Source organism: Physeter macrocephalus, chromosome 8 (assembly GCF_002837175.3).
Source record: "Physeter macrocephalus isolate SW-GA chromosome 8, ASM283717v5, whole genome shotgun sequence".
Lineage (NCBI taxonomy): Eukaryota > Metazoa > Chordata > Mammalia > Artiodactyla > Physeteridae > Physeter > Physeter macrocephalus.
Genome location: NC_041221.1, coordinates 41,989,198 through 42,002,167, shown reverse-complemented (window position 1 = coordinate 42,002,167; position 12,970 = coordinate 41,989,198). Strand labels below are relative to the sequence as shown.

At 37.1% G+C, this 12,970-nt stretch overlaps 1 protein-coding gene and 1 long non-coding RNA gene across 2 annotated transcripts in view; one reads left to right on the top strand and one right to left on the bottom strand.

Moving 5' to 3' along the window:
• The window catches only part of LOC114486699 (uncharacterized), a 140,079-nt gene that overhangs the window by 60,163 nt on the left and 66,946 nt on the right, over positions 1–12,970 (top strand). The gene's annotated exons all lie outside the window — the stretch shown is intronic.
• CDH6 (cadherin 6) overlaps positions 1–12,970 on the bottom strand; it is a 57,320-nt gene that overhangs the window by 3,698 nt on the left and 40,652 nt on the right. Inside the window, exons 6-10 of the mRNA XM_024124757.2 lie at positions 10,920–11,173; positions 5,882–6,018; positions 3,216–3,337; positions 2,039–2,156; positions 1,654–1,905 (exon numbers count right to left, since the gene is read on the bottom strand). Of these exons, the coding sequence (XP_023980525.1) occupies positions 1,654–1,905; positions 2,039–2,156; positions 3,216–3,337; positions 5,882–6,018; positions 10,920–11,173 (883 nt within the window). The remainder of the gene's footprint in view (positions 1–1,653; positions 1,906–2,038; positions 2,157–3,215; positions 3,338–5,881; positions 6,019–10,919; positions 11,174–12,970) is intronic.

Below are 12,970 nucleotides of genomic sequence, written 5' to 3'. Positions count from 1 at the left end.
TCAGTTTTCATATGTAAGATGCAGATAAATATAGACTAGATGGTTCTGAGGATTAAGTGAGAAAGACATTTGTAAAGCATCTTGCCCAGTGTCTAGCCCATGCTGTGAGCCTAGTAAAGATGAGATCCCATTTTTCTCCTTTTTAATTAGGTACAGAATTCCAAAGAGACTAGACAAGATGTGGGAAACACTGAGGCAAATTAGAAGTAATGAGGAGACAGTGAAGTCACTGGAGGGAAAAGATGAAAAGAGAGGACAAAGGGAGCTGGTTAGAAGGAAACTAAGGGGGAGGACAAAGTGGGTAGCTGTTGAGGGAAGGGAAGCATGACCCTCTATGAGATGAAGGCTGGCTCTTCCTCCACAGACCACGAGTCCATGGAATTCTACCTGAGTACGGCATGCCAGTCCAGCCCTTCTAAAAATAACCTCTTTTTTTATCAAAAAGAATATTCATATCTTTCTCTTGGAAAACAATTTTTACAGACTCACACCATTAGAACACTGATTGGTCTTTGCACACTGTCAGTTTTTATTTACCCTCATATCTTAAAATACTTCCCCCAAATCTTAGCTGACAAAGAGAATCACAGTTCTTTAGCCAAGTTTCAAGACTCTTTTATAATTAGCAGAGTTGATCTGGAACGTGAAACTCTTGAACAGGGATCCCTAGGCTTTCTCTTCTTGGAGAAATGGAGGTTTTCCTTTCCTCTTTTCGAAGTCACTATATTGTCATTTTTTAAAAAGGAGTTTTTCTCCTTCTGTGAAATCCAGGTTAACTCTGGCTTACTTTTTTCCCCCATGGTGTAGGCAACCTTCTCAAATCTTAACTTTTTCTTTCGAAGGGCTGCATTAGCTAACGTTTGATTTCTTAGTTCACAACAGTCAAGGGACTTTGGAGCATTTTGAGCTCAACTTGTGCACTTAATTACTTGGTTGGGGGTAAAAATTTCCTTTGAATCACCGTTAGATCTTGATTTTCACTATTCATTCATTTCTTTTAGGTCAAAGATTTATTTCCTTAGTCACAAAAGTTATTTATTATTGAGAGTCTGAGAAATAATAGACATTGTGTATGTGGCAATCAGAGGGCAATGCTAAGAAGGTAGTTATTTAAGTGGGCGGATCCAAGTAAGTTTTCTGAGTTAAAGAAAATTTCACCACTATTTATTCTACCGTATGAGAAAAAAAAAAGTCATCACATTTCTCTTTCCACTTTCCCATTGATCTTTAAACTTTACCTTTGTAGAAATGGCCTTCATCACATACCCCATGTCCGATGACTTTTGTTCTTTGAAAATTTAACGTTTGCCAGGTTAAATATTAAACAACAAATGAAACGGAAAGGGCATATTTATATTGCCCTCAAATCCCCCTGTGATTCATTCCCAGTCTGATAGAAAAGAGATTCTTTTGGTGGAATGGCTCGCTGGGTAGGGAAAGACAGGGGCAAGTTTCACAGCTGTTCGTTCTCCAAAGCCATTTTCAAGCAAAAACTAGTTCGTGGGTGAACAGCATAAGATTCTCAGCACATAACTCTACTCACCTAGATCGGGCTGTATGCCTTAATGGGGGAGGCGGAAAAACCTAGGGAGCCACAGTAACAGTGTGTGCCCCTCAGCATGGGGAGATAGGATGCAGGGAGAAGCAGTTTACCTAGTAGGGTCACGATGCACAGCAGGATGGCAACCAAAGCCGCCGTGCTCAGTCCCGTGGGGTGGACGAGGGCCTCCGCATGGCAGGACTGCATGTTCCCTTGGTGGTCACACGCACAGACCCGGACAGTCACTGTCCCAGTGCTGCTTTGGACTGGGTAGTCATTGTCTGATATGACCACAGGCAGGAGATAGGTGCTCATCTCGTGTCTATTATAACCGTTTTTCCGAGTTAAGATTCCTGCTGTGTTGTCTGGAACCGGAAAGCAAAGTGGTGAATGGAAGTGGAAACCATGTTATATATTGGATCAATTGTGATGGGAGTAGACAGATAATAGATGCAGATATAGATAGATGGACAGACAAGGCAACTTGGGCTCATTTACCTTTGTTGTCCTGAACGGTAAAGTTTGAGCCACTGGCTGCTTCTGGGGCCAAAGAGAACGAGAATTGGTGCCCGCTGTAAGGGTCGTCCTTGTCAACGGCTCGTAGGGTCTGAATCAACTAAAATTGAAACCATAAGGCTGCCATCAAGTTTTGCTAACTCAAAAGTGTTTCTTACGGTTTTGCAGTAAATGGCTTGATCAAGTGAGTTCTAATTTTACTTTTAAAATGATAGCCTCCAGAAAATTTACAATAAATCCACTGAATGCAAAGAACTAATAGGCTGGAAATAGAGCCAGGGACAATACTTTGTTGTGGAGCTGTCCTGTGCACTGTAGCGTTTTTAGCAGCAAGCCTGGTCTCCTCCCTTCAAACCAGCAGTACCCTCTTCCTTGTGACAATCAGAAATGTCCCCAGACATTGCCAAATGTCCCCTGGGGGGCAATATCACCCGGGTTGAGAAACGTGGCCCTAGAGTGATACCAAGCTATAAAATATCACAGTGATCTATGACAATATTGCAACTTAAGTAAATGGAGGCACTCTTTGGACAGCCCGCTTAGAAATGCAATCTTGGCATATACATAAGCCATCAACCTGCAAAAAAAGCTAGTTTGGATATAAAACACACAACTTCAGCTTCTCATTTTAACATGCATTTTAACAGTGCACTTCTATTTTGACAAACCGTAACATAGTTTTTATATCACTGGCAGAAAAGACCGATTTCAGGTGGGGACAAATGTGTAAAACAGTAAAACATTCATGAATTTGTACTACTTGTACAGATGGGCAATGTAAGTAAGTGAAACTATGAATTATAGGCAATTGTAAAGTATGTTCTAGCTTTTACTTTCCAGCATATATAGTAATTAAAAGTATCTGCTCACCAATAAAGATTTTTCCAATAAAGCTGTGACTAATCTATTTTATATCAAAACTTAAGACTGATTTGGGATCAGCATCAGTCTTTGAGACTGATGAACTTCCTGTTCTTAAAAACTGTTTGTTCTCTTATGCAAGTTAAACATTCATCCTGGTTCTTATTTATAGTAATAATTTTGTTGGCATTTATTTCATAGATAATTCAAAACTTGCCCTCAGCTCTGTGTATCATCTGAATTATTAGAAGATCTAAGTTAATCTGAGTGAATTAATTTACTTTCTTATGAAACTCACCTGATGTGCTTTTGCTTTTTCACAGACAAAGGTTTCATAGAATTCAGCAAATTCTGGAGGGTTGTCATTGACATCTAGAACTTTAATATACAGTGGTACTCGGCTGCTTTGCTTTGGATTATCTGCAAAATGCCAAAAAGAAAGGAATAGGCATTTATATGTTGATGGCCAGTCCCCTTTAGATGATAGTTACTCACTCCTTTGTCATTCACACATAGATTCCCCAAGGCTCCTGTGAGTACCACAGTGCATTATGTATCATCATAGTCACAAAAAAGTAGAATTCGATTGTTTGGTACTTCTGGAGTTGGATACACCTGATGGAAATATCTAGGAGACAAAGCTACTTCTATTGGTACAGTGCAACAGTATAAGAAACCCCAGAGTAACACAAAATAAAGAAAAGCTCTCCAGGAAAGGAATTTTAGAAGCATATTTTAAAGGAAGCCAAGGAAGTAGGCAGATGGGAAAAATGTGGGCAGAAGTTAAAAGGATGGGACAATGATGATTGTTAATGTCTTAGTTTTTTAGCTTGAGAGCTAGACATCGTGCTGAGCACTTGGTTATATTTTATTTAATCCTTATAAACTTCTGAGATAAATATAATTATTGCCCCCATATTATAGATGAAGAAACACATCATATTATAGATGAGACACAGAGAAGTTAGGTAACTTGTCCATATTCACAGAGATAGTAAGGACTGGAGCCTAGACTCAAACTTGGGTCTGTCTGACTCCAAAGCCTAGGCTGTTCATCTAGGATAATGATAGAGCAGAATCAGTGTTTGAAGACCTGAGATAAATGAAGTATTTTGGCTGTCATCTCTGATAATCTCCTGGGTAGTATGGAAGGCAGATTCCTGTTCTAAGAATCAGGAGCTGGAGTCTCTTACCTCAGGTCTCTTCACTCACTTCACTCCTGACTATTTGTTTGTTCACTTCATAAATATTTAATAAGCATCTAATATCTAACTTGTGCCAGCCGCTATTCGGGGTGCTGGGACACATGGGGAACATAACAAAGATCCTGCTTCCTGGAGCATTGTTCTTATGGGGGTAGGCAAACTGTAAACACATAAATATATAATGTGCCAGATGGCAAATGCTGTGGAGAAATTAAAAAGGTAAAAGGGACTGAGAGAGATGGAGGTGCTGCTTTGTATGGGATGACCAGGATTGACTTCTCTGATGAGATGCCATTTGCATAGAGATATGAATGAAGAGAAGGATTAAGCCATGTGACTATTTCCGGCTCTCGAGGCAGAGGAAATGGCAAGTGCAATGGCCCTGGAGTGGGAGAGAGTTGGTTTAATACAAGCTCTTGGCTCTTGGCATCAAAGGTAGTTAAGAAGTTTGGACAATAAGATTCTTAGGTTCCTTTGCATCTAAAATTTTGCTCACATTATTCTTCCCAAGTTAGAGCTGCAGAAGATGAAGTTTTAAAAGATTTTTATCACTAGTACTTTCAAAGATATCATAGAAACATTAAATCTTAAAAACAGAAATTTTTAGGTACAAAGTTTAAAATACACATGAGATGACTACTTCAGTAAAAAATAAAATTTCATGATGTTATAAAAAATGATCTTTTCAGTGGGAAATAATTTTGTAATTTTAAAGCTTTAAGTATTCTCTGTCATTGGTATCCACATTAGTCCACATAAATTCTGAAAATCAAATTCCTACCTAACAAATTTATAATGAGGAGTTCTTATCACTATCAGAAGGCAATGCTTCATTTTGTCCACATTGGTTGTTATTCTATTCAATATCTTTCAGTCACTTCAAATCTCATGAGTTATGCTGACAAAGAATATTACTGTATTATACCATTTGATATGGAGTATTTCACACTAGATACCCCACTGAGCTAAAAATGTTTGAACTTTTAAAGTCAAAAACAAAAACTAAAAAATGAGCTATAATTTAGAAGCCTATTTTCAAACATTTAAATGCTATTTTAAAGATCCTTTTTCTTTCATCTACTTAGGTCTATACATTGTGTTTACATTATACAGTTTTCACTGTATATAACCATTTTATTTGAAGTATTCCTTTGGCCCTATTTTTCTCTGCCTTAAATTTCATGGGGACTGCCATAAAATTCATTCTAAACATTGTGTTGATTAGTATTGGTGATTAGTATTAGTCACTTTGGTGTACCATGAAAAAGTTACAATTTATATCTCTTAATTCTGTAACAATTTTGAAATAGACATTCTACAGAAAGCTAAAGGATGACTATCCAAAAGATTTCTAAACAATGCCTACATTTTAGAACATACTTGATCTCCACCCGCTCCTCCCGGCCACACATACACAACGTCTGTGAGCCCATTTCTTTTAGCTGCTTCTGTAATGTTCTGACTTATAAGCTTTTTGGCATCAAATCCAACATGTATCAATTCAACCTAGGTTGACAGATGCATTCCTGTTTTATTGTTCCCAAACCGCAGAACTTCCACAGTTGCTTCTGCATTTAGGAATGAACCAACATGTGTCTAGAAGAAACATTAGTGCAAATCACTGCAGAGCTCTTTCCCTCAATAAGTATCAAGTGGGATCCTCAATACATGGTGACGAGTTTCAGCCGCATTTCACTAGCTCTTGTGGAGATGCTCTCTCTGTCAATCAGGGACAACAGTGGTAAAAGGGCGGACTTACTGATCTCTGTTGCTATTACTGTAATGTTGTGCCACAGCAATGTTTCTCGGTCAAGAAGTTTCGATGTAAAAATTGAACCATTTCCAGAATCGATGTTGAATATTCTGTCCATATCTGTGTGTCGATCAACAGAATACCTGATAATGCAGAGCAGAATTTAGAAAGGTTTTCTTTGATTTGCTATTCTCACATCCTAAAACTATTCCCAGAAAATCTGTTACATGAATTTTTTTCTACCTGTAGCACGTATTTGAATATCGGTATTCAATATTAAGCAAAATATTCTGATAAATTATTTCTTTACAATTGAGGTCTTAATAGTACACCCACTAGACAAGTTGCATGATTTTGAGTATCATTACTAAAGTTTCATTTTAAAAAAATGTAATTTAGATCAAGTTTATATAGTAATTGTTACATTTTAACTTAAGTTTTTAGATATTTGGTTAGGACTTGTGTGTGTGTGTGTGTGTGTGTGTGTGTGCATAAGTAGGGTTATTGGCTACTTTTCTATTATCCATTTTATTTAAAAAATCGTTATGTTGAAAAAGCAAAAGATGGTTAATGTGGCTGAGGTTAGTGGATCTGGAGAGGGAAATAGCAGATGAGCTTGCGGACAGATCCACAGTCGGGACTGTAGAAGGAAGGGCTGGCTGTGGGGAGGAGTTGGAGTTTATTTGAACTTGATGTGGATCTTCCAATGGATTTTAAGCAGAGGAATGTCACCATCTAACTCATGCTTAACAAAGATCACTGGCTGAATTGTGGAGAATGGTTGGACGGTGCTGTCACAAATGATAGGAGTAAAGAACAGGATTTGGGGACGATCATAAGTTCCAGTTTTGATATGTTGAGGCTGAGGTGCCTGAGGAAAGTTCAGGAAGCTCAAGATAAACATCCAGACTGACAATCTAGATTTCCTATTCAACACTCTAGGAAGAGAACAGGGAAAAATGCAAAGAATGGAGTTGCTTAAAGGAGGAACGGGAGAATGGACACCCACAGGGACTAGAACAGTGCCCAGAGTAGAGTAGGAATTTGATAAATCTTTAAAAAGGAGAGTTTGGATAATTCAAAGAAAACCAAGAGGTGCTTTAGAAACCAAAACAGGAAAAAGTCTTCAATGCTGAAATTGATGAAAGACTAGTAGATTTTGAGAAATGTTATCTTCTTTATAAATTTATTACTAGTGTCTGGAATAGTCATATGTAAGGGGAAAATATGTATACACCCTGTTTTATGGGGGGAGCATTAAAGAGAAAACTCAGAAGAAAGTTGATATGCGAAGGCCATTATGAATAAAAAATTGCCTATTTCAGCTGAATTCTCAAAATGTACATCATGATAGGAGATTTTAAAATGTCAACTCAGTAGAAATGTATTTTAAGTAAATGTCCTACCTAGTCATACACGTGTGGAAGTATTATGAATGCTTTTAAAAAACTCTTAAGTAACTCTTGTTACTAACTTGCAAATAGTATACCATGTTCCAAGATTCTATTTCAATTAATTATTTTGTTTTAAAGTACTACTAGTGAATTATAATAAACAATGTTATCTTAATAAAATCTATTTTTGTCATCTAGCAGGTGTCTAAAAATATATATTCCATTTTGTAGGCTATTTAAACTTGATTTTAAAGAGAATTAATGAAGTTCACAATGGATACATATATGTCAAGATGGAATTTTAGTTTCAGTTTACATAAATCTAGTGTTTTATTATCAAAAGGGTTGAAACAGATGAAATAGCTACTGTTTTGCCATTTATGTCATGAATCAACATTTATTGAGAATTTAGCAAATTGCATTGAACTTGCTTGATCACCCTTCTTCATTTTTGAGAATGATAAATATTTATAGGACATAATTACCAAAAAGGAAATCTCAGTATTCATAGCCTTTGCAAGGAATTTAATAATTTTCTACAAATATATTTTTTTCCTTCATGAAAAATGTCAAGTTTAAGACATGATGCTTATTGCATTTATAAGCTGTTAACAATTATACACAGCAGTAATCTTTTCTTGCTCTTTGCCTCTTTTCTTCCCGCTATAGTTTTAAGTTTTACAAGTAATCGTATTTTCCAATCAAGCCTTGAAATAAAGGGTAAGGGGTGAGGAATTTTTACTTGAAGGCGACTTTTGATTTTAAAGAGAGAGGACTATTTAGGAAATACCATAATTGTGTATTATTTTCTTTCCTTAATTGGGGATTTAAAAATTAATAGAAAACCTAAAATGTCTACATTGTTTAGGAAAGATATCTCATTTGAGGCACACAAGACCTCATTTGTTTGTTGTTTTTCTTTCCAAAGTAATTTCTATTTATATCCAGAAATTTACTGTCCAGTCACATTAATAACTGATAAGGAAAAAGGTAACCAATCTCATCATGATTATAGCAGATCATTCTGCTAGGTACCTCATTTTTTTCCCTAGAACTTTATTGTATTCTGTGATTCAATAATTTGTCTTCTCACGTATCCTACAGGGAGATTTGTGGGTCAGGAAAAGAAAATGTGTTTGCATGTAAATTTTTCATAATAAGTATTCAGAGTGACATTTTATAAGACTTCCATGGAAATCAAAGGACATTTGTGATATGAAGTTGTTGGAAGAAAATTATTTTATGTGATTAAAGAATTAAAGATTTGTGCTTACATAATGATAAATCATTGTTTGGGGGAAGAATTCTCCAGAATTAATTGTGCACCTAACATTGTGTCTAGCACTTACTTGTGCAATATTTATGTCTTGCATAACCAAAAACTATGTGTGGTTGTAATTTCCAAATATAAGAATCAGTTTATCCTATAAAAAACCCCACTGGAATATGCATCTATATACCAATATATCTATGTGTATTTTTATCCTTAAAGCTATATCTATATATGAAATCCATATGTACCAAGGGAAGGCTGGCAGAAAAAACTTTAAAATTAGCTGACAGCCAACCTAATCTGACAAGCTAACTACTTCCTGTAATAAAACATAAAATAAATGCAATGGGTAAAAGTGGTATTTGGTATAAAAATTAAAACAGACATAAAAATGAAGCCTACATTCCCAGAAGACATTCTCTTTCAATTAAAAGCATGTTGACTGATCAAAGAGGTAACCGAAGCTCATATTTATAAACTTCCAGCATTAGCACTTTTAAATTGGTCTTGATGTTGACCTGCTAAGATTTTTGTCTTATGCAGTAGAACGAACTCTGCACGTTGGGAAAGTACTTAAGATTATTTGTGTTGTAGGAGCAGAGGCCGTCACTCATTTTCCTTATTAATAATGTTAAATGTATACGGAGGAACACTTGACCCACAGGGCTCTCATGTGGCTGCTTTGGGTTGCCCATCATCCAATTTAAGGAGTCTACAGGTATTCCAGTGGAATGATAAGACAACAGAGTCTGTTTTCCCAAAGCTTTAAAATTATTCCCTGAAAATAAGCCAGGCATTTTTGAGTCTTAGATGTGGGACTTGCCATGAAGTTTCATTTGAACTCAATGGCTAAAATGTTGAACTCAAGGGCTCAATGGCTAAAAAGTTGGAAAACTACTGCCTTAGAGCCTCAAACTCTTTCATCTGCAATAATATTCTTCATGCAGCAGCCAATGTGATCCTCTTAGAGAGTTAGTTTTGGATTAGTTAACTTTTCTACCCAAAGCTCTCCAGCGGCTTCTTACCTCAATCAGAATAAAATGCAGTGGTAACCAGCGCCTACAAACCCCAGTAGGCCCCGCTTCACTCACCACCTACCAGACCTCCCTGTCGCCTCATACCGTGCCACTCCCCGCCTGCGTCCCTCTCTCAGCTATGGAGGCCTCTACTCCTACCCGCCAAGCAAGCTCTGCTATCAGACCTTACCCTTGCTTTCCCCTCTTGTTGGCCTGGACCTCCCCCAGAGAGCAGTGTGGTTCATCCCTTCATTTCATTCAAATCTTTCCTCAGATGATTTCCAACAAGGCCAAGCCTGACCACACTATCTAAAATAGTACCCCAGATACCCTTTGTTTTCTATACTCTGTCTTATTTTACTGTTTACACTTTAGTTTCACCTGACATAGCATATATTTATCATTTGCTTATTTCTGTCTTCCCCAATTAGAATGTAAGCTCCATGAGATCAGGACTTGGTACTGTTCTCTGTCATATCTCTAGTGCCTAGAACATGCCTGGCACACGGCAAGTGCCCTGATCAGAACAGATCTGTAGACTCACTGGTACAGCTTCTCAGTCTGCTTACTTTCTTCATGAGGAATAATTTACACAATAATATTCTGGTTTAGCACTTTTCTCATCTAGTCAACTAAGCTACTGGTAAAGGCTCAAAGTTGTTGACTCCAGTGCTTTCATGATAAGATTCTAGAATTCTTAAGCAGCAGTGGTCTCAAAGGGCAATGAGGCTTTCTTACAACATGATTTACAATGAAGGTGTAAGGAAAGTACAGGGAAAATAGAGCTTGCTTACATAGTATATATTTGGATTCAGCTCTATTGATTTAATTTCCCCAGGATTTCACAGACATATATCATCAAACAGTGCTTGTTTTTATCCATGTCTGCAACAGAAAAAAATTATGCATCCAAATGGAGCATAATTCTGCCTATAAGTGTTACATGGTGGGTTCTCCCACACTTGAAAAACTGACTTTTATGCACAGCGCCTTGTTTGTTAAAAATGCTCTCTCCGTTCCACACCAATCTCTGACAAATCTAAGACCTAAAAAAAAAAAAAAAAAATCCCAGACCATTCACTTGCATTACCTTGTACCACTTCCACGTAAGCAGTAACCTCCTTATAGCTCATTTTATGTTTTTTCACCCCAAATTTTGAGTTTTTTAGGTTTACATCGTTGCTAAAATAGTATTTTATGTTGAGCAAGGAGAGCAGAGTTAGTAAAGGTACTTTAAAATAGTTTTTCAGGAAGACAAAACTAATTGGAAAAACGGAATTCCTCTTTTCCAACTTACAAGTGAATATTTGAATATTAATCAACAAACTTATGGAAGAGACATGTCACAGAAGTGTGCTTACTTGACAGGATTCCGGGCGGCATCTGGATCTTGGGCTGTGACTGAGCCTATTGTCGTATTTATCTGAGCATCTTCTCTTATTTGTAGGATGTAGGCCAGTTTGCTGAAGACAGGGGGCTCGTCTACATCTTCCACCATAATTTTAACTGTGGCTGAATCTTTGAATGGACCCAGGTAGAGAAAGCGGGGTTCAATGTGAGGGTTGGAGGCTTCCACTTTGAGGGTGTACACTTTCTTCTTTTCAAAGTCCAAGAGCTTGCGGGGGGTGCGGGGAGGAAGAAGTGACATATTTAAAGCAGCCAAGACACAGAAAGCCAAGGCATGAGCCATTTTTAGTGCAAATCACTGATAAATGAAAGTGATCATATTGCTTTGAGACATCACTACACAGCGTGATATTGGGTAAAGACATTGGAGTTCAGATACCACACAATCCTGATGGAAGTGTGGGCTGAAATCACGCACCAGGGGGTGCAAGTTATCATGGGCAGGAGAGGGAACCTAGAAGCAGGAGGGAACGTAGAACAGAACCCCTTTAAAAAAAATCCTTATATTTGACTACAGGGAGCCTCGCCAGGGGCAGGTTGGCAAATATGTAGTAGATCCTTCTGTGTCAGATGTTGTCACACTTGGCTGTAATTGAACAGCTAATGAGTGCTTAAAATTTGCCAAGGGACTTCCCTGGCGGTCCAGTGGTTAAGACTGCGCTTCCACTGCAGCGGGCGTGGGTTCGATCCCTGGTCGGGGAGCTAAGATCCCACATGCTGCGTGGTACAGCCAAAAAATTTTTTTTTTCATTTTAAAAAATTGCCAATATCTGAGCCCCACCCTGGACCATTAAACCAAAATATCTGGGGTGGGGATGGCAATCTATACTTCTAAACACCTCCCCTAGTGATTCTACTGTGCAGCCAGGATGGAGAACCACTGGTTTGCAGCATGATTCCCTGTTCTTCGTTCAGATAAAATAGATTAAAAATGGGGTTTTTTTGGCATGAGTTGATAAAATATTCCAAGGGATATCCTGATAAGGGCATCCGGCTAATTACTTGCCAAAGAAAGTAATGATCATTGTTGTCAGAGGTCTTTAGGAGAAGTATCTCTGCTTCTGGAGACATAGTGAACCCAAATGCTTGTTGCTGACTTTTAGTTTTAGATGATAATATGACAAGGCTCACAAGAAACACAATTAATCAAGACGTTAGTGAATGTGATTTAGTCGGCTAGGCAAAATTTCAGTTTGAATCTGATAAGGCACCAAGAATATTAAAAAGGTTAATGCACACTAATGGGCTTCCTAATTATATTATAGTATAAAACATTGATCTGAATGTCACTTAAACATGTTTTATTGTGTTTCCAGATATTAAGGCATGTGATCCAAAGCTTAAGAGGAAAATTTTTCTTCTTATTTACATCTACTTACGCTTATATTTACCAGCAAATACAACAATATGCGACAGGAGAGAGAAAATATTACACCATACATGATAAAAGTGAAATCTTTTAAAAAAGTAACCAAAACTAATATTATTTTTAGCTTTGAAGCACACAGTTTATTGGTTTTTAATTTTTGCTATATTTTAGTATACTGCTCCGTGGTACCAAACAATTCTGGGGGTTAAATAGTGAATAAGTACATGGGGAAAATAGGAATTTAGAATATAAAAACTTTATTATTGTGTTCCAAAAAGTAGCTAAAGAGCTTGCAGGAAATTTTGTTACTTTATTTTTGTGGTCTTTATATATCCTCTCTAATTCAAACCATCTTTATCACTGCTTGTATTATTCTCTTCCTTCAAAGCATGTAACGGAGTTTGTAGTTACACGTTTCTTTGTTTATTTGCTTTTTTTGTCCATGGGAGCAGTTCCCTGAGAGGAGAGACCATCCTGTTGAATGTACTCTTGCACCTCCAGCATCTAGAACAGTGTCTGGAACGGTTTTTAAATTTATTCTTCACTTACATTATTTATTTCATGTATTTTTTGTATATCATTGGTTTATATTGTTTATTTACTTAGGAAGTTTTTAATAAAAATTTATTGAAAATA